General features: G+C 37.6%; 1 protein-coding gene across 12 annotated transcripts in view; it reads right to left on the bottom strand.

Moving 5' to 3' along the window:
• UBR3 (ubiquitin protein ligase E3 component n-recognin 3) overlaps positions 1-24,080 on the bottom strand; it is a 205,024-nt gene extending 180,944 nt beyond the window's left edge. For 5 of the 12 annotated variants that reach the window (XM_086357087.1, XM_086357109.1, XM_086357120.1 and 2 more), the window contains exon 1: positions 23,464-24,078. In XM_086357087.1, coding sequence (XP_086213213.1) covers positions 23,464-24,008 — 545 coding nt within the window. In that variant the 5' untranslated portion in view covers positions 24,009-24,078. Of the gene's footprint in view, positions 1-23,463 lie in introns of all 12 variants that reach the window. The other 7 variants (XR_015147496.1, XR_015147497.1, XR_015147498.1 and 4 more) reach the window with 3 other exon arrangements.
• Between the last annotated feature and the right edge of the window lie 773 nt (positions 24,081-24,853).

Below are 24,853 nucleotides of genomic sequence, written 5' to 3'. Positions count from 1 at the left end.
CCAGTTTGTTGTGATCCACACAGTCAAAGGCTTTGGCATAGTCAATAAAGCAGAAATAGATGTTTTTCTGGAACTCTCTTGCTTTTCCTATGATCCAACAGATCACAGAAACCAACTTAAACATCAGATAGTATTTTTAAATAATCATGTATATTTATCAACATATACATTGACTACATTGCACAGAATTAGCACAAGACATATATTTCTAATGCATATACCCACTCTCCATGCCCCTTCTGTTATGAACTGAAATGAGGTCACCTAACATTCATACATTGAAGGCTTAATTTCCAGTGTGACTGTATTTGGAAATAGGACCTTTGGCTAGGTAATTAAAGTTAAATGAAGTCATAGGGTGGGGCCCTAGTCCAATAAGACTGGTGTCCTTATAAGAAGAAAAAGAGACACCAGTAATACAGGTACACAGAAGAAAAACCATATGAAGACACAGAGAGAAAGCGGGCATCTGCAAGTCAAAGAGAGAGGCTTCAGGTGAAATCAAACCCAAACCTGCCAGCATCTTGATCCAGCCTCAAGAAATAAATTTCTATTATCTAAGCCCCCTAGTCTGTGGTAACATGTTACAGCAGTGAGACTACTACACACCCTCATTAAGACATGATTCCCTGAACACACGATGGAGCCAGGCTTACTGCCAGCACTGAAATTAGTCCAGACCAAAGACTCATGGCAATACTGACAAGCAGAAAATATCAAAAAAGAATATATGGGTCCTACCAACTATGTGGAATTGAAGCATTTTAAACTTATACCATGTAAAGTATGCTCTCGGGCCACACATTAAACTAGAAATCAGTAACAGACATATCTAAAAAAGTCCCCCAAATCTGGAAATTAAATAACACACCTGTAAATAACACATGGACCAAAAAAGAAATAAAACTACACTGGGACAATTTTTTCAAACTTATAGTATTTGCAAAGACCAAATATTTGATAATATACTGCCCTGGTCAGGTGGTAAAGCGACAGACATCCTCACTGTACTGTTGGGAAAGGTGTGAAGTAACACACCAAATATGAAGACTATTAAAGGTATAAACACACAACCATTTGACCCAGTAATCCACAGGTTAGAATCAGGACAGTCTAATTTCTAATCTGGAGCTCTTATCCACCATACCTGTGAAGACATTTTCTCAAAGCACAGTTAAAAGAAAGAATTCTCATATGCTGTCCAAGTAAAAGAGATAAACTGGAAGATGTAAGCCAGCCAAAATAATAAAATATTGTAATTCCCTTAGCTTTCAATGGTTTTAAGAAACAAAGAGAATATCAAAAGCAGGGCTAATTCAAAAAGTCTGATCCAACAGTAAGTCTAGACTGGCAACTGGCCAGGGAGCACAGCCTTGGGACCCACTTAATCAGGGGTGATTAACAATCCAGCCTATGACCCTACCTAATCAGTGACCAAACAGTTGCACCTTCCAGCCAGGGAACAGTCTGTGACCCTGCCCAACTAGAAGCAATTATGGAGCCCAGACAGTGATCCTGCTAGACCGTGAATCCCAGCCAGCAGCCCCACCCACCCAGGGAGCCTAGCTAGTAAATTCATCCAACCACAGGACCGAGCCAGCAGGCCCCTCCCAATCTCAAAGTAAGGACTGCGGTCCTACCTCACTAGACATGCTGAAAGCAAATGCTGCCTGCTAGTATACACTACCAATCGGCCCATCCAGAATCCCAAACTGGGTTGACTAGAGGCGGAGACCACCTCCTCAAATGCACAGATGCCAACACAAGGACAGAAGGATCACGAAGAAATCAAATAAATCTGATACCACTGAAGGAAATTAATAATGGACCCTGAAGAAACGGAGATCTATGAACTGAATGATAAGAAATTCAAAATAATACTCTTAAAGAAGTTTTGTGAACTATAGAAAATACAAATAAACAATTACGTGAAAACAGAGGAGAAATACATGAATAAAATGAGTTCAAAAAGATACGGAAGGCATCCCTGTGGACCAAACGTAAAGAATCTACCTGCAGGGGTCATGGGTTCAATCCCTGGTCCAGGAAGATCCCACATGCCACAGGACAACTAAGCCTGTGCACCACAACTACTGAGCCAGCATGCAGGAGCCCATGAGCCACAACTACTGAAGCCCACATGCCCAGAGCCCACGTTTCGCCACAAGAGAAGCCATGGCAATGAGGAGCCGGTGCACCCCAAGAAAGAGTAGCCCCTACTCACTACAACTAGAGAAAGTCTGTGCACAACAAACTCAGGGCAACCAAAAATAAAAAGAAAGAAAGAAAGAAGTCTTAAAAAATAAAAAAGATATGGAAACCATAACTGATGGTCCAATGGTGAAGAATCTTCTTTGCAATGCAGATAACATAAGTTTGATCCCTGGTCCAGAAACCAAGATCCCACATGCCACAGAGCAACTAAGCCTGTGTGCTATAACTACTAAACCCACATTCTCCACTGCCCATGCCCCACAGACAGAGACCCCACACATGTGACACCTACTGAGCCCACGTGCCACAACTAGAGAGTCTGTGTGCTGCAATGAAAGATCCTGCGTGATGCAACGAAGATCCCATGTGCTGCAACTAACACCTGACACAACCAAATAAACAAACACGTGGAAACCACTTTTTAAAATAAACAGAAATCCTAGAGCTGAACAATATGACTGAACTAAAAAAAATTAAGACAAAACTTCAACAGAAGACTTCAATGAAGCAAAAGAAATCAGTGAACTTGAAGAAAAGTCACCTGAAATTACCCAGTCAGAAGTGCAAAAAGAAATGAGAACTAATGAAGAAAGTCAAAAGGAGGAATGGGACAACATTCAAAGAACAAATATGTGGATTATGGGAATCACAAAAAGAGGAGAGAGAGAAGGGGATCAAAAGTTTAAAGATACAATGGCTAAAAACTTTCCAAGCTGGGGAAATAGATGGACATTCAGATTCATGAGACCCTAAAGCTCCTAAATAGGTTAAGCCCAAAAAGGGCTACATTGAGACACATTATAATTAAGTTACCCAAAGACAAAGAGAGAAATCTGAAAGCTGCAACAGAAAAGTGAATCATCACATAAAGGAGTTCCCATTTCTGCAAGGGGATTTCTCAACAGAAATCTCACAAGCCAGGAAAAAGTAGAGTGAGATATTCAAAATACTGAGAGAAAAAACTGCCAACCAAGAAACTATGCCCAGCAAAACTGCCTTCAGAATTTAAAGAGAGATAAAGATATTCCCAAACACACAGACAAAACCTGAAGGAGATCATCAGTAGATGTAACTTACAAAAAAAATGCTAAAAGGAATTCTTAAACTGGAATGAAAAGATGCTAATAACCTAAAAAACCTATAAATGTGTAAAATTCACCAGTTAAGGTAAATATATAGTCAAAGTCATATTCTCTAATATTGCAAAAGTGGTGTGTAAATCACTTTCAACTCATATGAAAGTTCAAAAAATGAGTGTATTAAAAATAACCATAATTTTAGTAACTGTTAACCAGATGGAAAATATCAAAATCAGATTGATTATATTCTTTGCAGGGAAGATCTATACAGTCAGCAAAAACAAGACCTGGAGCTGACTGTGGCTCAGATCATAAGCTCCTTATTGCAAACTTCAGGCTTAAATTGAAGAAAGTAGAGAAAACCACTAGATCATTCGGGTTTGATCTAAATTGAATCCCTTATGATTATACAGAGGAGGTTATGAATAGATTCAAGGGATTAGATCTGGTAAACAGAGTGCCTGAATAACTATGGATGCAGGTTTGTAACACTGTACAGGAGGCAGTGACCAAAACTATCCCAAAGAAAAAGACATGCAAGAAGGCAAAACGGTTGTCTGAGGAGGCTTTACACATAGCTGAGAATAGAAGAGAAGAAAAAGGCAAGGGAAAAAGAGAAAGATATGCCCAACTGAATGCAGAGTTCCAGAGAATAGAAAGGAGAGATAAGAAAGCATTAAGTGAACAAGACAAAGAAATAGAGGAAAACAATAAAATGAGAAAGACAAGATCTCTTCAAGTAAACTGGAGATACCAAAGAACATTTCAAGCAAAGACGAGCACAACAAAAGACAGAAATGGTAAGGACCTAACAAAAGCAGAAGAGATTAAGATTCTCTTACCAAATTCTACCAACCAGTTAAAGAAGAATTAATACCAATCCTTCTCAAATTCTTACAAGTATTTAAGGAAAGAATGCTTCCAAATTCATTTTATGAGGCATTACCCTAATAGCAATGCAAAAATTCTCAAAAAAATGCTAGCAAACCAAGTTCAACAGTACACCACAAGATTAGACACCAGAATCAAGTGAGATTTATCCTTGGGATGTACGGATGATTCAATATACACAAAACAGTCAATGTGATATACCACATTAACAAATGAAGGATTAAATTCATGATAATCTCAACAGATGCAAAAACAGCGTCTGACGAAATTCAGTAAACATTGATAAAAATTCTCAACAAACTGGGTACAGTTGGAATGCACCTCAACATAAATAAGGCCATAAATGACAAGTCCAGAAACATAATACTGAATAGTGAAAAGCTGAAAGTTCCTCCTCTGAGACCAAGAACAAGAATACTCAGTCTCATTACTTCTATTCAACATAGCACTGGAAGTCTTAACGAGAGCAACTGCACAACAGGAAGAAATGAAAGGTGTCCAAATCAGAAAGATATAAAACAAACTCTGTACACAGATGACATGCCATTATATTTAGAAAACTCTAAAGACTACACCAAAATAAAACTGTTAAAACTACTACTACTAGTTACTGGATACAAATCGACATACAAAAATCAACTGCATTTTTATCCACTAACAGTAAACTACCTGAAAGAGAAATGAAGAAAGAAATCTCATTTACAATAGCATCAAGAACAATAAAAAAATAGACAGGAATAAATTTAACAAAGGACATGAAAGAGTTGTGTGCTAAAAGCTACAAAATACTAATGAAAGAAACTGAAGAAAATTCAAATAAATAGATATTCCAAGTTCATGGATGAAAATTAATAGTAAAACATCCATACTACCCAAAGCAATCTACAGATTCAATGCAATCCTCATCAAAATTCCAAAGGCATTTTTCACAGAAATACAATCCTAAAATTCATTCCGAACAACAAAAGATTCCAAATAGCCAAAGTAATCTTGAGAAAAAAAGGCAGGTGGAGGCATCTCACTTCCTGATTTCAAACTGTGCTATACAGTTATAGTAATCAAAACAGAATGATACTGACATAGAAACAGACACATGGATCAATAAAACAGAACAGAAACTCCAGAAACAAACTCACGCATATTGGTCAACTAAAATCTGACACAGGAGCCAAGAACACAAAGGGGTAAAGGATAATTTCTTCAATAAATGGTGCTGGGAAAACTGGATATTCACATGCAAAGGAATAAAACTGGATGCCTAACGCAGACACTCACAAAAATTAACTCAAAATAAATTATATACCCTTAAATGTAGGCCATCATAAACTTTGAGGCAGGGGGACTTCTTGACATTGGCTTTGGAAATGATTTTTTTTTATATGAAACCAAAAATATAGCAACAAAAACAAACAAGTGGAACTATCTCAAAGTAAAAAGTTTCTTCTGCACAGCAATGAAAGTAATCAACAAAACGAAAAGGCAACATAAGGAATGGAAGAAAATACTTGCAAACCAAATTAAAGGTTAATATTCAAAATATATAAAGAACTCATACAATTAAATAGCAAAAAAAAAGATAATTCTGACTTTAAAATGAGCAGAGGACTTGAATACATGTTTTTCCAAAGATGGCATACAAACAGGTACATTAAAAGGTGCTAAACATCATTAATTACTCAGTTCCGTCGCTCAGTCGTGTCCAACTCTTTGCAACCCCATGGACTGCAGCACACCAGGCTTCCCTGTCCATCACCAATGCCCAGAACTTGTTCAAACTCATGTCCATCGAGTCAGTGATGCCATCCAACAATCTCATCCTCTGTCATCCCTTTCTCCTCCTGCCTTCAATCTTTCCCAGCATCAAGGTCTTTTCCAGTGAGTCAGTTCTTCGCATCAGGTGGCCAAAAGATTGGAGCTTCAGCATCAGTCCTTCCAATGTGAATATTCAGGACTGATTTCCCTTAGGACTAACTGGTTTGACACTAATCATGAGGGAACTATAAATCAAAACCAGAATGAGATTATCACCTCACATCTGTTAGGATGACTTTTATCAAAAAGACAAGAGAGAAGTAGCGTTAAAACAGATGTGAAGAAAAGAGGACTCATTCACCGGCAGAAATGTAAACTGTTACAGCATTATGGAAAACAGTATGAGGTTTCTCAAAAATTAAAAACAGAACTAGCATATGATCGGAGAAGGCAATGGCACCCCACTCCAGTACTCTTGCCTGGAAAATCCCATGGACAGAGGAGCCTGGTAGGCTGCAGTCCATGGGGTCACTAAGAGTCGGACACGACTGAGCAACTTCACTTTCACTTTTCACTTTCATGCACTGGAGAAGGAAATGGCAACCCACTCCATGTTCTTGCCTGGAGAATCCCAGGGACAGGGGAGCCTGGTGGGCTGCCGTCTATGGGGTCGCACAGAGTCAGACACGACTGAAGCGACTTAGCAGCAGCAGCATATGATCCAGCAATCCTCACTTCTGGATATATCTGAAGGAAATTAAGTCACTATCTCAGAGAGATATCTGCACCCCATGTTTACCGTAGCATTATCACAACAGCAAAGACATGGAAACAAGTGTCAGCCAACAGATGACAGACAAAAACAATGTGAGACAGATATATATACACACATATATATACATATACATTTATATATAATGGGAAAAGTTATTCTGCCATAAAAAGAGGGAAGTCCTGCCATTTGTGAAAATATGGATGAACTTAGAGGGCTTTATGCTAAGGAAGATAAGTCAGAGAAAGACAAATACTGTGTGATCTCACTTGTAAGTGGAATCTAAAAAAGCTGAACTCAGAAACAGAGAGTAGAATGGTAGTTGTCAGGGGTTTGGTATGGGGGAAACGGATTGTTGGTCACGGGGTACAAACTTCCACTTATAAGATAAATAAGTTCTGGGGATCTAATGCATAGCATGGTGACTACAGTTAACATTACTGTATTATATACTTGAAATGTTCTAAGAAAGTAGTTCTTAAAAGTTCTTAACACACGAAAAAAGGTTATGAGGTGATGAATGTGTTAACTAACCTTATTGTGATAATCATTTTGTAATATATACATGTATCAAATTGTCATGTTATATACTTTAAATTTATATAATTTTATTTGTCAATTATACCTCAATAAAGCTAGAGAGGAAAAACCAGGCTTCATGGTCCTTCTAATCAAATGACAATAAGAAATTATATTGGTTTAAGAATCTATTATATATAGTATTTTAATATCAGGATTAAGGCTAATCCTCTCTAACCTGTTCCTAATCTCAATGCCTAATATCCTAATAACTCTCTATAGCCTTTTTTAGTCTTAAAAAAAAAAATTCATCACCTTAATTTCATACTAACTTGAATTCATTTTCTATTAAAATTACAGTAATATAAAATATTTATCAATACTTAAAGATCTATATCTTAATGAAGATAGTGCCACATGAATGTTCCCATTAAAATTATTTATATTATATATATACACTTTACATATAAGTTCCTGTGTATGCAAATTTGATAACATAAAAAAATCTAAGACTTACTGATACAGATACTCATAATACTGAGTAATACTCAGTATTACTTCAAATAAATCTAAGCCATGGCATCACTTCCTTCTTTCTAACCTTAACTGTCAGTGTTAAATTTCAGTTTTATACAAACCAAAATAAACTTTTCTCTCAGAGTACCAAATTGCAAGATGGATAATTGAATACCTGATAAGAAATATAATTAACAAAACTATAACACATTAAGTTAATAATTTCAGAGATAAAGAACACCTATCTTATAGGTTTTCTATTATTGTTTAAAAAATAAACTATATCTCAGGGGATCTTCTGACCACATTTAATAGATTTCTCTTTTTCTTTCTTCCTTACTCTCTCCTCCACAAACACACACACAAACACACACACATATATATGTGTGCATATATATATACACAAATAACACACACAAATTCATGCAGATTTCAAAGAAACTAAGTCCCTTTATAAAGGGGGAAAAGTCCACTTAGGAGACTCATAAATATAGATATGAGAGTCAGACATGACTTACTGACTAAACAACAAAGCCACAAACCAGGAAAAAATATTTTTAAATCATGTATCTGATAAAGGGTTTATATCCACAATAAATAAGGAACTACCAGAACTTAGTTCAGTCGCTCAGTCATGTCCAACTCTTCGCGACACCATGAATCGCAGCACGCCAGGCTTCTCTGTCCATCACCAACTCCTGGAGTTCACTCAAATTCACGCCCATCAAGTCGGTGATGCCACTCAGCCATCTCATCCTTTGTCGTCCCCTTCTCCTTCTGCCCCCAATCCCTTCCAGCATCCGAGTCTTTTCCAATGAGTCAACTCTTCCCATGAGGTGGCCCAAGTATTAGAGTTTCAGCTTTAGCATCATTCCTTCCAAAGAAATCCCAGGGCTGATCTCCTTCAGAATAGACTGGTTGGATCTCCTTGCAGTCCAAGGGACTCTCAAGAGTCTTCTCCAACACCACACTTCAAAAGCATCAATTCTTCGGCGCTCAGCCTTCTTCACAGTCCAACTCTCACATCCTACATGACCACTGGAAAAACCATAGCCTTGACTAGACGGACCTTTCTTGGCAAACTAATGTCTCTGCTTTTGAATATGCTATCTAGGTTGGTCATAACTTTCCTTCCAAAGAGTAAGTGTCTTTTAATTTCATGGCAGCAATCACCATCTGCAGTGATTCTGGAGCCCCCCAAAATAAAGTCTGACACTGTTTCCACTGTTTCCCCATCTATTTGCCATGAAGTGATGGGACCAGATGCCATGATCTTAGTTTTCTGAATGTTGAGCTTTAGGCCAACTTTTTCACTCTCCTCTTTCACTTTCATCAAGAGGCTTTTTAGTTCCTCTTCACTTTCTGCCATAAGGGTGGTGTCATCTGCATATCTGAGGTTACTGATATTTCTCCCAGCAATCTTGATTCCAGCTTGTGTTTCTTCCAGCCCAGCGTTTCTCATGATGTACTCTGCATAGAAGTTAAATAAGCAGGGTGACAATATACAGCCTTGACATACTCCTTTCCATATTTGGAACCAGTCTGTTGTTCCATGTCCAGTTCTAACTGTTGCTTCCTGACCTGCATATAAGTTTCTCAAGAGGCAGGTCAGGTAGTCTGGTATTCCCATCTCTTTCAGAATTTTCCACAGTTTATTGTGATCCACACAGTCAAAGGCTTTGGCATAGTCAATAAAGCAAAAATAGATGTTTTTCTGGAACTCTCTTGCTTTTTTGATGATCCAGCCGATGTTGGCAATTTGATCTCTGGTTCCTCTGCCTTTTCTAAAACCAGCTTGAACATCTGGAAGTTCATGGTTCACGTAGTGCTGTAGCCTGGCTTGAAGAAGAGCATTACTTTACTAGCATGTGAGATGAGTGCAATTGTGCAGTAGTCTGAGCATTCTTTGGCATTGCCTTTCTTTGGGACTGGAATGAAAACTGACCTTTTCCAGTCCTGTGGCCACTGCTGAGTTTTGCAAATTTGCTGACATATTGACTACAGCACTTTCACAGCATCATCTTTTAGGATGTGAAATAACTCAACTGGAATTCCATCACCTCCACTAGCTTTGTTCATAGTGATGCACAACTATTAGAACAGCTAAAATTAAAAAGACTAACCGCAGCAATCATTTGCAAGGATGCAGAAGAATTGGAACTCACATACTGCTGGTAGGAATGCAGAATGGAATGCCCACATAGGAAAACATTTTGAAAGTTTCTTTAAAAGCTACACATCATGTAATTAATGCCACTGAATTATACACTTTAAATAATTGAAATGTCCAAGTTTATTTTATATATATACATAAAAAACCACAATAAAAATGTTTAAAAAATTTTTTAAGTTAAACACACATCTATCATATGATTCACTCATAATACACCTAGGTATTTACCAAAGGGAAGTATCTATATAAAAACTGGTTAATATTCACATAAAGACTTGAATATGAATATTTCATAACAGCTATATTTGTAATAGTCAAAAACTGGAAACTACTCAAATGTTCATTGACAGATTAACAGATAGACAAATTGTGTCATACCCTGATGGTCAAATACTACTGAGCAATAAAAGAATGAACTAGTGACATACAACAAGATGAATGAACCTAAAATGGTTATGCTGAGTGTAGAACACCAGATCAAATATATGTATATACATATTTCCATGCCAGGATGACTTAATCTACCCTGTCTTTGAGGATGCCTTATAAGCTGAATTAACAATAGAGAGAATGAGTGTTTTGGATGCTCTGATAAACATGAAATCAAAGTAAGAAAATAATGAAAAGGGGGAAAGAATAGCTGTTTTTCTCCTATAACTGAAGCAATAATGTATCAGCTTTTGAATAATTCAAGGTTAAAAGGTAAAAATAAAATGGTGAAGTTATCACTGAGAAAGGCTACAATTTCTATGCATTGCTGTTTTCCTAATGGCCATCTAAAAATGGTGCCCTGCTGAGGCTTTGTAAATTAAATGATGTTTGTATGAATAAAGTTATTAGAAGGGGTCCAAAAAATGAAATAACTTTTTTTTAATTTTTTCATTTTTAAATAAAAATGGTGCCCTGAATTAGGTTTTGGGAAAAATTTTTTTAAAGCCACCATATGAGTATTATTGGTGAATGATTTTTTATACTTATAAATATGGTTTAACATCACAAGATACACACACACACACACACACACACATTCCACTTATATAAAGCTCTAGAAAAGGAAATTAATCTATAGCAACAGAATGTTGCTAGATCAGTGGTTGCTGAGGGAAGGGGCACAGAAAAAGGCAGAAGGAAGGCATTACCTTGCAGGCAGTTGCTATGTTTACTATCCTGATTGAGATCACAGTTTTACAGGTATGTGTGTGTGTACATATAAAAAAATTGATGTGAAAACTTATTGTACTTTAAATTGTGCAACTTATTGCTATCGTTGTTGTTTAGTCACTAAGTCGAGTCTGACTTTTTGGGACCCCATAGACTGTAGCCTGCCAGGCTCCTCTTTGTTCCCAGGATTTCCCAGACAAGAATACTGGAGAGGGTTGCCATTTTCTTCTCCAGGGAATCTTACCAACGCAGGGATAGAACCCATCCATGGCTCTTGAGTCTCCGGCACTGGTAGGCAGACTCTTTACCACTGAGCCAATTATTCTTTATTCAAGCTATTCCAAAAACATGCCCTCAAAATCATATGCAACTGCCTTGGTCAAGCATTCCAATCCAACAGTTTGATAAAAGGGTATGCTTAACAGTTCTATCTATAAGAGCACTAACATAATAGAGTATTATTACAGCACGCCAATGTTTCATAGTCCTGGGCAATCAATTGGAATAATACCATTCTATTTTATGTGTTTAGTGTCACATTTAGTTTAAAAGAAAAAAATTGAAGTAGGCAGGTTTTGATCTGTCTACCATCCCTATTTTACATGTGATAAAAACTACAGCCTAGGAAAATTAAATGATTTACCAAAGGCCAAAAAGACAAAAAACGTTGGGAAGAGCAACCAAAACACGTCCTTACAGTCAGGTATGTTCTCACAAATTCTAAAGTGAAAATTAGCAAGACCAACATCAAAGGTCCCCTGTCAAAATATGAGGGTTCTTCAGAGATGACTGATAAGCTAACTGGAGTTTTGTGATAATGAAAATATCGTAGTGAATAAATCAGAAATATAGTTATATATTCATGCCAACCAGTATTCCAGGAATTCTTTCCATTATCATAGGTTAGATTTTCCCGAGATTCTTTAAAGAATATATTCCATTAAATTGTCCCCACTCTCCCAATAAAATCACCTACAAGCAGAATTATCTCTACCTGAGCAATGGGTAAGATTTAAAATTCCCTTAAGAGGTCAAAACCACAAATCTAGGCTTCATGCCAAGTCTGGGATTTATATTATTCTTGCGGCTTTGGAACCCCCAAACTAAAAATTAATTTTTAAAATCGACACTGGACCAATGATAAAACTCAAATTCTCTGTAAAATTTTCCTTAAAGATTTTTCTAGAAATGAAATCTCCATTCATTCAAATTAAAAACTTAATAGACACACTGGACAGCAGATCACATAGAACTGAAGAAGGAATTACCAAGAAGATAGATCTGAGGAAATTACCCTCAATTCAGGGGAAAAAAAAAAAGATTACTGGATAGAAAGTGAGTGAGCTCTCTTTAGGAGACAGAATGAGAAGATCCAACAAATACCATAACATGGTGTCCAAAGCAGAAAATAAAGATAGTAGAGACTCAAAATTCAAGGAGGTGATGGTCGAGAATTTTCAGAACTGATGAGGCACAAATCCTCATCTAGAACCAGCCCGACAAATAGACACATCACAGTGAAACTACAGATTACCAAAAAATAAACCTTAAAAGCAACCAATTAAAAAGGCAGATTGATTACAAAAGAACAACCAGATGGAATATAACCTCTCAGCAACAGAGACCAGAAGACAACAGAAAAGTATATTCAAAGTGTAAGGGAAAACAAATGTCAACTAAAAGTCTCAACGCAGTTAAAATATTATTCGAGGGGCTTCCCTGGTGGTCCAGTGGTTAAGAATCCATTTTACAATGCAAAGCACACCTGTTCAACTCCTGGTCTGGGAAGATCCCACGTGCCACGGAGCAACTAAGCCTGTGTGCCACCACCACTGATCCCACTCCAGAGTCCAGGAGCTGCAACTACTGAAACCTGTGCGCACCTAGAGCCGGTGCTCGGCCAGAGGAGCCCTGCAGTAAGGAGCCCACCACTGCAGGGAAGCCCCACTCACCACAGCTAGAGAAAGCCCATGTGCAGCAACGAAGACCCACCACACCCAAAAAATAAAGAAATCTTAAATACATTTTATATATATACACACAGATTAGCTATTAGAAGAGACTTCAAAGATGGTTTGATCAATATTTAAAAATTAATAGCATTTGAATACTTTTATAATACAAAATATTAGGAAAAAGCATTAAAAAAGAAATTGGAAAAAGCAATTTTTAAAATGATATTATCTATAGTAGAAACAAAAATAAATTATCCAGGAATAAATATAACAAAAGCTATACAATTTATGGAGGAATACTTTACTTACAGAAACAACAATTTGGATTACTCTCATGGTTAGGCAGATTTAATACTACTTTTAACAAAGTGTGTTTTCTACTGAAAAGAATTCCACTGCACGATTAAACCACAGTTTACTAATCTCATTGTTTCTATTTTTTTCCTATTACAAATAGTATAATGAATATCCTTGTAAGAGCCTCCTTCTGCAGTGCCCTAAAATGTAATGTGATTCCAATAAATAACTAACAGAATTTTCCACAGAACTTGACAAGATGACCCTGATATTGAAATGAAAAAGTTGAGACCAAGTAGAGCCAAAATTCTTTTGAAGAACAATAAGGGAAATCTTACCATATTGAGATTTATTCTAATGTAATAATTAAAACATATGATATTGTTACAAGAGACATATCAATACAAGAGTTTAAGACATATACAGGAAACTGATACAAGAGCTGTCATATAGTGGCAGTAAGATCAATGAAGAAAAAAATGATTGTTTAATAAATGGTGCCAGATATTTACAGTGGTCAAGACATGAAAGTAACCTAAATGTCCATTGACAAACGAATAGATAAAGAAGATGTGGCACACACAATGGAGTATTACTCAGCCACTGAAAACAGTGAAATAATGCCATCAGCAGCAACGCAGAGGGACCTGGACATTATCATACTAAGTGAAGTCAGCCAGACAGAGACAGACAAATATCATATGATATCACTTATTTGTGCAAACTGAAAATGAAAAATAATACAGATGAACTTGTTAACAAAAGGAAAATAAATTCACAGACTTAGAGAATGAACCTGTGGTTACCAGAGTGGGGGACAGGGTGGGGGGGGGGACATTTTGGGAGTTTGGGACTAACAGGAACACACTGTTATATTTAAAATAGAAAACCACACAAATGTCCACTCTAGTCTGTATTATTTGTGTATTTTAAAGCAATCCTCTTTACCTTTGTTTTAAAAAATGCCTATAGATTTTCTTTTCTTTTTTAATCTAATTGATAGTAACTGTATTTTATTTTATTTATTTATTTATTTTCGGCTGTGCTGGGTCCTTGCTGCTGTGCAGGCCCATCCGTGCTCAGTAACAAGAGAAGCCACCACGATGAGAAGTTCACACACCGTAACTAGGCCCCTGCTCTCCACAGCTAGAGAAAAGCCTGCAGTTCACAAAAGAAGAAATTAAGTGGCCTAAAACATGTGAAAACATGCTTGCTTATAACCAACAGATTGGCAAAATTTTTCAAATATATTCTTTATTTTTTTACTATATCAGCAACTCTTGATAAATGAAAAACGGGCACTCAATTTCCTGGTGGAAGAGTAATTGGAAGCAAATTGGATAAAACAATGGAAATCAATTCTCAGCTATCTAGTTAAGGTGTGCTGAAGAATGCACACCCTATGATCCAGCAATCCCTCTTCTCAGACTCTGGCCTAAAAAAAATTCTGGTGTATCTACACAAGGAGATACATACAAAGATGTTCACTGAAGCCCTTCTGGAAACAATGAAAAATGTAAAGCATCTAACTGTCCCCTCAGCAAAGAAACAGATAAGCAAACCATGGTTTAATCATACTATAGAATGTTTAATAGTAATTAGAAATTAATAAACTAGTCTATTTTAGCAACATGGAAAATGAAAAAGGCAAGATGCAGAAGGATTAATATAAAATAATTTATGTAAATTTTCCATACTAAAAGAATTATACACACATATATAGTTTAAATGTAGTACATTTAAGCAAATGTAAAACATATTGAATAAATATAAAAGTAAAACATGCATGCATATGACACAGGAATTTCAGGAGAATGGTAATTCTTAGGGAGGAAAAGATATAGGGAGAAGAGCATGACCTTCAGTTTTTTGACTGAAAAAAGGCAACTATAACAAAGTTGACCTCTATTAATCTTAATGGTGAGTACAAAAGTACTTGTTATATTTTTATACTTTGATGTATATTGAAAATGTTTCATAGTTGAAAATAGTTTTAGACTTTAACATGAAATACAAATTAGAAAAAATTTACAATTTAACCAGACTTCCACACTACTGTTGTAGTTAAACTCATAACAATAAAGATGACTAGAAATTACACTCAGCTCAAGTAGAATCTTCTCCACTAAGCAGAATCTGTCTACATTATTTCTAGTAAATTAGCAATGACAAAAAGTACAATGAACACAGAACAGAGAACAAAGATTTCTTTAACTCTTCTTCCTTCAAGCTCTCAGTACAGGAGGAATGTTGTGCTCCTTTGTTTGAATTTGTGACTTGAGTTAGATGGATACTGCTATGGAGAAAATTCCAGATTCACAGGGAAGAAAATTTCACAAGAAATCCATGTAAATACATAAATAAAACTCTGAATATGAGCAAAGAAAACACAAATAAAAGAGATATATATGGCAAGGTCCTCATTATAAAATTTTTATTGAAAGTTTGCTATTTGTAGGGATAGAAACTAAAAATGAAAAAAAAAAACCTGTTAATTCAGAAAATCAAATCCTGCAGTATGGTTTCACACTGTACATATGCTATAGGAGTGCTGCCCTTACACATGAGCTTGACAGTAAAAATAAAACTTGCAACCGGACTTTGCAGCACAGGATACAACTGAGACTTCAAGGACAGGAATACAAACAGTGAACTAAAATTTTTTAAAAAGTAACAGAGAGGATCCTACTGCAATGGAGACGTACAGTTGGCAATGTACGTAGAGGCCATGTTGTGGAAAACACTGATGCCAGGCTAAAGGCTTCAGACATTAGCCTATAAAATATGAGAAGTTATTTTAAGCAAAGTTGTGACATATGTGAAGCAGAATTTTATATGAGTGAAGGTCAGACTGAACTGTGAAATTATTGCAGGCAGGAAAACAGTAATTATCATGGAATAGATTATTATGTCATGAAGCCTTGGCCTAAGGTAACAGCAGAGAATGAAAAGAACAAATCTAAGAGAAAATAAAAGAACAGGTCTTAGTATCAAGCATGTGAGGAGAAGAAAAGGAAAGAATCAATAATGATACAAGCAGTTACTGTTAAATATCTACCCAAAATCCATTCCTGTTTTTCCCCAGCCATGAGACAACAAAGACAAAATATAAACAAACTGAGTGATGAAACAAAAGTTTATAAAAAGCCTGTGTCCCTGTAACACTGAACTAGTCCCAAGATGCAAAACAATAAATGCTTCAAAGTTTAAGCCACTAATAGCTAGGATTTCTGACGAGGAGGGGAAATTAAACTAATTTAAACAGAAAGAAAGAAAAGGAAAATCTTTTTTGGAGAGATATATATAGCTGATTCAGTTTTAGACATGCTGACATTAAGGTAATGGAAGGGTAGTTAAGTGGACAAAATTTTCCAAACTGGTATGACTCAAAAATAATAGCTTCCTAGATTTAATCAATGAAACTGTGATTGTTCAAATTTACAGATTTCTTTACTACAGGATTTTTTTTTAATGTTATACATTGCAGATAGCCAAGAATATACAACATGTAGTATTTCCCAAGTTTGTTTGACCACAGTACACCCCTCAGTAGATCTCTGTAAAACATGTCTAGAGATACAGATATAAGTAAGTATAGCTGATTCTTGAAACTTTGAGTATTCTAGAAAGAACTCAGTAATATATGAAAGGATAACACAATTAGAGTATCACCATTTTGCAGCCCGTAATGAAATAATGGGTCTAGACAGTGATAGTCAATAGCTGCAAAAATCTTTGACATGATATGGAACTTTACGACGTATGGCCTGGGCTGACAAACCTGAACGCACTGATCAGCCTGGCATTTACTAAAGAAGGGACAAGGAGATATTCTGTGACTCCTGCTACAATTCAACAGGAAGTATAAGACACCATTATTAAGTTTTCTTGCACCACCTCCCCAAAAACAGAACCTAAAATTTGATCAAGACTCTAGATCCAACTACCAGTTTACAGGAAATAGTGGGCAGAGGAACAAGTTAAATATCACAGAGCTGCAATCATTAAATCCCAGAACGTTGATTTCTTCAACTAATACACTGAAAGAAGGAAAAAAGAGGAGGAGTGGAGAAAAGTATAAATTAAGATTCTTCAGAGAAATGAAAACCAAGTACAATAGTAGAACTCTGCATCCTAATCCTAAATCAACCCCAAGAAATCATTTATGAGACAAGTGGGAAAATCTGAACACTCACTGGATAGTTGAAGATATCAAAAAATAACTATGAATATTTTAGGTACTATAATTGTGGTAACAGTACTACAATCCTTTGTGATAAAATACACATAAAATTTATCATTTTAACCATTTTAAGTGGTATTAAGGATATTCACATTGTTATGCAACCATTACCACCATACAACTCAAGAACATTTTTATCTTCCCAAACTGAAACTCTACCCATTAAACAAGTCCTCACTTCCATCTTGCCAAGCCCCTGGCAACCACCATTCTACTTTCTCTCTTGGTAATTAAACGATTGCAAGAACTTCATATAAATAGGATCATACAATATTTGTGTTTTTACATCAGGTTTATTCATTTAGCGTTAAGATTTTCAAGGTTCATCCATATTGTAGCTCATGTCTGAATGTCATTCCTTGTAAAGGCTGAATATACCACATTTTGTTTATCCATTCATCTGTCAATGGACATTTGGGTTCTATTTTATTTTTAAGGGTTCATATCTCTTTACTGAAATCATACATATTTATAAGTTGAATTATAAGATACCTGAGATTTGCTTCAAAATACTCCAGTCTGGGAGGAAAGGGGAGTGGGGGAAGGGATAACAGATGAAAAAGATATCATTTCTCACTTATCAGATTAACAAAGATCAGAAAAACTGCTAACACTATATACACTGGCCAAGATGTTGGGAAACATGCTCTTTTATACATTATTGGTAAGAGTGTAAATTAATTTCTTTGGAGGGCGCTATCAAAAGTTTAAAATGCACATTTCCATTAACCAAGATATTACTTCAGGGAGTTTATCTTCACACATATACTCACACACACACACAAAGACGTGTATACAAGAATACTGACTTCAGTTACGCTTATATTAAGCCTAAGACTTAATTTACATGTCTATCAGTAGTGAACTGACTGAATAAATTACAGTAAAATACAAAAATATCAAAATGCAATAGAATACAATTTAAAAAGAAAATCAAATTGTTCTCCATGTACTAATAAGAGACAGTCTCAATAAGTATGTTCAGGGGGAAAAGAAAGGTACAGAGAGTGTAACACTATTCAACCAGACATCTACGGCTTCAATTTCTAGCACTCAGTTCAGTTCAGTTACTCGGTCATGTCCGACTCTTTGCGACCCCATGAACCACACACCAGGCCTCCCTGTCCATCATCAACTGCCGGAGTCTAACCAAATCCATGTCCACTGAGTTGGTCATGCCATCCTACCATCTCATCCGCTGTCGCCCCTTCTCCTCTGCCCTCAATCTTTCCCAGCATCACGGTCTTTTCAAATGAGTCAGCTCTTTGCATCAGGTGGCCAAAGTATTTCTAGCACTGCCACACACCAAATAACCTAAAAACTTCCCACCACAAAACATCTAGAAACGCTGAATAAATTATAACTAAAATCTTTTTAGTTATAAGTTAAATTATAATTTAAGTTATAATTTAGTTAAAATTAAGCTCAAAAGAAAGGGAAATCTCTCACTGAGAAGTGGGATGGAGGAAAGAGGAAACTTTACTTTTTACTTTATCCACCTATTTTTATGTTATAACCAGTAAGTATTACTTTTGAAATTGAAAAATAATAACAATTCCTGAAGTACACCGAAAAAAGATGCTTTGGTTGGTATGTCATATTTTTGAATGAAAATCGTAGGAAGTTGTTCCTTTAACAGAGTCTGTTAGGGGTAGAAGAATGGAGATAGTAGTACTGCCTCAGATTCAAACTGGCACACCATAAACCCTGTATGCCAGGGTAGAATGAAGTCAGCTTTTTATAGCTGAAATAAAATATTTTATTCACCACTGTTGCACAAATCCTTGAAAATAAAATTTCTTCTCCTAAAAAAAAAAAAAAAAGATGCTTTGGATTTAATAATCCATGCCACCTCCTGAATAACTAAAGCAATGTGACTTCAGGGTAAATTTTAAGGTAAAACAGTCACTAGTTTATCCAGTTTAATTCAACACATACTATCTACCTAATAAGCAAGCACAAGAGCCTTTGATTAATAATAGCAAGACGAATTTTCTAATTTTTAAAGAGTTTAGAATCTGTGAGGGAAAATAAGGAAGGTAGCAAAAAAAAATCTGTAATGCAGAATAGAATATGAAAACGGTCATCCTCTGCATCAAAATTTGAAAACTAAATGTTTAAAATTCCAATTTCTGGTTTGTAACATCAGAACCCCAAACCAGTCAAACATTATTTTATATTTTCCATTACTATTCTTAAAATTTATCTTTTAAATTTTTACTTAAATTTATTTTTATTTATTTGTTTTTGGACATGCTGCAAAGCTCGGAATCTTAGTTCCCTGACCAGGGATTAAACTCACACCTCTAGCATTTGGAAGCACTGAGTCTTAACCACTGGACCACCAGGGAAGTCCAAACACACAATGACTAATACACAGTTTCTATAGGCTTTGTAATCTCTTACTACAAATGAGTTCTCAGCTGTTTTCTTCCTTTGATTTGTATACCTGTTAATACGCCACATTTATTACTACTAATCAAAGAAAACTGAATCCTCCTTGCATATTTCTGTAATTATAAATCTGAAAATTAAACAGTAATACAGGTTGTGATGGACCAAATATTTGATTCTTCCCATCTCCAATCATACAACATCCTACCCAAAACAGTCAGACACTTGGGGAAAGGATTAAGGCACAGCAGGGTTTCTTCTCTTTTATTAAGAACAAGATACAGAGAACAATAGAATCCTTCCTTTAAAATTTGCTGAATAGGATATACAAACTTCTATGACAATTAAAATAACAAACAACACTAAAATCAACACATCTTCGATCTTTAGCAACCAAAAAGGTTTTAAGAAACATCAAAAGCTTGAGAAAAGTTATATTCCACCCATGTGAGGGTAGTCCAGCTTTGCCCACCAGGGATTTTTTAATGATTCCCAGTTCTAAAAAGATTCGAGGCAGCCTTTCAACCTGCACCACTGGCTAACATCCTGTGTCTCTCAAAGCAGTAATTAGGTACGTAGCCCAGAAGAATTATCCTGTCCAACCCAAAGAGTTGTAAAAATTTCAGAATAATCACATGGCCATAATATTGTTTATTGTTCACTCTTGCCCATCGTGAAACAGCATGGCAACTGCTGGCATGTACAGACAATAGCTATGCATTTTAGACAGACAATAATTATTTAAGTACTATAGACGTCCTGGAGAAGAACAGGACAACCCAATCCAATATTCTTGCCTGGAGAACCCCATGGACAGAGGAGCCTGGTGGGCTACAGTCCATAGGGTCACAAAGAGTCAGACACAACTGAAGCGACTGAGCACGCAGGCATGTATCATCTGATAAAGGGAGGCTTGCCTGATTAGGGGAAAAATAAGAATCTGCAAGATGTCAGTGCAGGCAAATGCTATGAGATTAAGATATGGACCGGCTACAGCCCAAATGCCCTAAAACTGTACAAGTACCTTGAAAGAAACTCACTGAGATATTTCTGCTCCCACAATGAAGCATCACAATGAGATATCAGATATGCATCTCATCCAAATGAACCTGATAATTAATTATGCCATTTGGTTCTAAAATTCAGGAAAGAATATTATCTCCTACTTTCACATACTCTGCGGGTTTCTTAAATGTTAACATTGACTAAGAAGTAAAAATGTCTAAGGATCAATAAGGCACTGTTCCAATTCCTCGTTTTGAAATCCCTCTTAAATGTTTTTAACAGGTAAGATTTTAAAAAGAAAAAGAAAAAAAGGCCTAACTAAGAATGGCATATTAAAAAAAAAAAGGAACATAGTAACAAATGGAAGTACCAATAAGAATGTTATTTGTAAAGGCAATAGAGAGAATGGTGAAGCTGTCAGGCTCTGGCATCAAGATGCACAGCCAACTACTTGTATAATCCTGAGCAAGTGTCTTAAACCCTGTGCCCCACTTTCCTCTTCTGTACAATGGGGATAATGAGTAACAGTCTTGGAGTTATTGATTAAATGAGCTAATCACGTAAAGCAGGTTTTAATATTTGATCATTATTTTCCAAACAGGTGGATAAAAATTCAAAATTTTAATAGCACTCTGTTGATGAGGCTGTTGTAAAACAGTCACGTGCTCTGCTTACTACTAAGTCTTATGGGGGGGGGGGCAATCTGGAAATTTCACTTTATTTATCCCATTGATATTCTTGCACAGGTGTGAAAAGAAGGTATATCAGCTTGTAATTTCATATTGGAACCAATATGTCCATCAAAAGTTATGACTAAGAATGGCAAATTTATGACATGAAACACTATGCAGATTTTTTTAACAGAGTACACTGATTTACAGACAGACCTCTTAAGTGAAAAATGCAAATGCATAGACTAATGTATATGATATAAAGAGACTGAAAAATCAAAATACATATTCACTCTTGTTTTCACAGTAAGAGAAACTAAAAACAGTGGAAAGAAACTGGACAGACAGGAGACAGGATGAGAGGGAAACTTTAAACTGTGTATATTTTTATTTTTTTGCTTTTTAGCTAAAAAAATTTTACCTATTTAATTATCAATCTTGAAAGTATTTTTAAGTGTCAGGCATACACTCTAAAGTTAGCAAATGTTAGCTGCAATTATTACTATTGTCGTCAGCAGCAGCAGAATTACAAGTATTATCATTATTAGCAAGCTCCTTTCTGAAGCTTTTTCTTACTCCCTCTGCACAGAAGCCTCCTCTAACTCCCAGACTATTTAAGGAACTTACCATTTTCTACTCTTGCATAAGCTGCTTAAGACATAGGTCATGTATGTACCTAATAGATACAAACATTTTGCAGTAACAGTAACCTACAGGTAACAGTAACCTACTCCAAGGAAAACAGAGACCATTTCTAATACTCTATCATTAATTATAAGACCTGAAAATCGAAAAACTTGAATAACTGGATTTGCTAACATTCTTTCAGATACTACCCAACCAAAAAGCTCTCTTTGACTAAGCTTTTTTCTTCTCACAGGACTTCCCTAGACATCATATCCCAAGCCAAGACACAACATGTACCAACTCTTTAACTCCCTGCAATCTCTGAAATGTCTTTTGGCAAATCCCAACATCCTGGTACAATTCCTATCGAAAAAGCATCTGTTGAGTGTTTCCTTTTAGATAGAGGTTCGCGTATTAGTCCGTGAATAAAGTGCCCTTTTAACTAGAGAAGACCTAGGACTTGATTCCTAATTCGCTCAGTGTTTTGCTTGTTCTGGTATGGAGGGTATTCTATAACTGACTGCTCGCTCAGTAGCTCAATTCTAGCTGTCATTCCAGCACACCAAATACTCCACTGACAGCTCAACAGTCACTTTTCATTCAGGCCCCTCCCCTTCCCTCCTCCCTCAACCCCCATCAGCTCAGGAGCTCCTTCCCTCACACTGACACACTGACAGTTCAGAAGTCCCTTTCCACAAGCTGTCCTCCTCTGCAGCTGCAAGACCACTTCCCCCACTCTCATCATCCCGCGACCCAATTTAGTTCCCATTATCATCGCTCTCCCAAATAATCCAAATCACATCATCAGTTTCTTCCCAAGAAACGAGAGGCTTTAAAGCCTTCCCCAGCAAGTACACAATTGACAGCTCGACCCCAGATTTCCCAAGTATCCTTTCCTCTTCTCTCCGCTCCTACTCTAGGCACTGGCTCTTTTCTCGCAATCACTCGTTCGCCCCGGCTTCCCCGAAATTCCCAGCCTCGTTCTCTAAATACGCTCTCCGCTCTCCCCTCCTCCCCATCCCCTTTTCACCGCTGACAGCTCAGTCACTTCCATCCCCATGTGGCTGCACCTTCCCCCACTTCTTTCTCCTGACAGCTCGGAGTCGGCTCCGAGCTTCCCCTCCCCGAGGCCTCTTCAGACTCGGCCTGGACAATCCCGCGGTGTCCCCCGCCCCCGGGAAAGACTCCACTCACCCACTCTCCCGCATCACGTTGCTGTCTCCGCAGTCGCAGGCACCCCCGGCCTGGCTACGGAACATGTTGAAGTCGTGTCCGGTGTGGTCACCCTGGTGGAAGCACTCGGCGCAAAGCGACATGCAGGGGGAGATGCCGCACGTCCGGCAGCGGTAGGCCACGAAGTTGGCAGTCCAGACCAGGCCGCATAGCGCCGCGGGGTCGTAGGCCCGCACCGCCGCGCAGAACTCGTCGTAGCCTCCGCCGCCCGCCAGAAGGCACTTACACCACTCCAGAGCCTCCTCCTCGGCCGCCCCCGGACCGCCCCCGCCGCCGGCCGCCGCCGCCTCCTCGCCGTCCGCAGCCGCTGCCAGCGGCCGCTCGGCGCTCAGCACCCGCTCCAGCAGCGCCTGCAGCTCCTCAGCACCTGCCCGGTTGTCCGGCCGGCTGAGGGCCGCTTTCAGGTGCGCGGCGGTGGCTGCTTTGTCCAGGGCCAGCCCGGGAGCAGGCACCTCGGCTTGGGGTGGCTGCGGCCCCCCGACGGCCGCAGCGGCCGCCGCCGCCATGATGAGAGCTCAGAATTTGGAGAGTCCAGGGCCGGCGGCTGCTCCCGGGAGGGTGGGGGAATTGACTGCTGCGATTGCTCGGTCCGCCCAACTCTCGCGATACCCCGGGGCTGCCGCGCACCTCCGCCTGCATCCCCGCCCATGCACACGCCCCCTCCCGTTAGGGTGCTGGCTTCCCGACCCTCTAGTCTGGGACAGTCCTCTTGTTTCTTTCTTCAACCTTTTGGCTCTCTTGTAGTTGAAAGCCACTAAAAGAAGGGACACGACTTTTTAAAAAATTTGATATGAGTAATATGGAAAACCTTTCATATGGACCTTTTTCCCCTTTATTTACCTGAACTATAAAAGACAGCATCTTACAGGTGTATTTTAGGCATCTTTATTTCGTTTTGAGATACAGATTTCCACTGTTATCAAACCCTTAATTACTATTGAATTACTATTATTACTGAAAAAAAAAAACTAACTCCCCTCCTCCCCGAATCAATTCCTACCTTCACACTATTATCAGTTTAAACTTCTAATACATTTTTTTAGAGGACTAGGGTATATTCTTACTATCTCTCCTGTTCAAAATCTTTAGTGGAAGCAAAAGTCAAACACTACTTGAATCTTCTGTTAAAGTCCACCTCCAACCTGTCTTTCTATCATTATTTCCTGGTGCTACTCTAATTTTGCTCTTTGAAAGAAACCAATGGGACTCTTCAGTGTTTTCCGAAAGATGCTTTCTTATTTCCTGCCCCTGCCCTGGATTGCTCCTAGTGCCACCCATGCTCCACCCCATAAAATCACCCTACACTCCTAGCAGTGTCTGCCTGTTTCATTTCCCTTCTTCCAAAGAAAAT

The sequence above is a fragment of the Bos grunniens genome, chromosome 2 (assembly GCF_055505025.1).
Source record: "Bos grunniens cultivar Pamir isolate PY7600 chromosome 2, Bosgru_T2T1.0, whole genome shotgun sequence".
Classification (NCBI taxonomy): Eukaryota; Metazoa; Chordata; class Mammalia; order Artiodactyla; family Bovidae; genus Bos; species Bos grunniens.
This window is presented reverse-complemented; position numbering and strand designations above follow the sequence as displayed.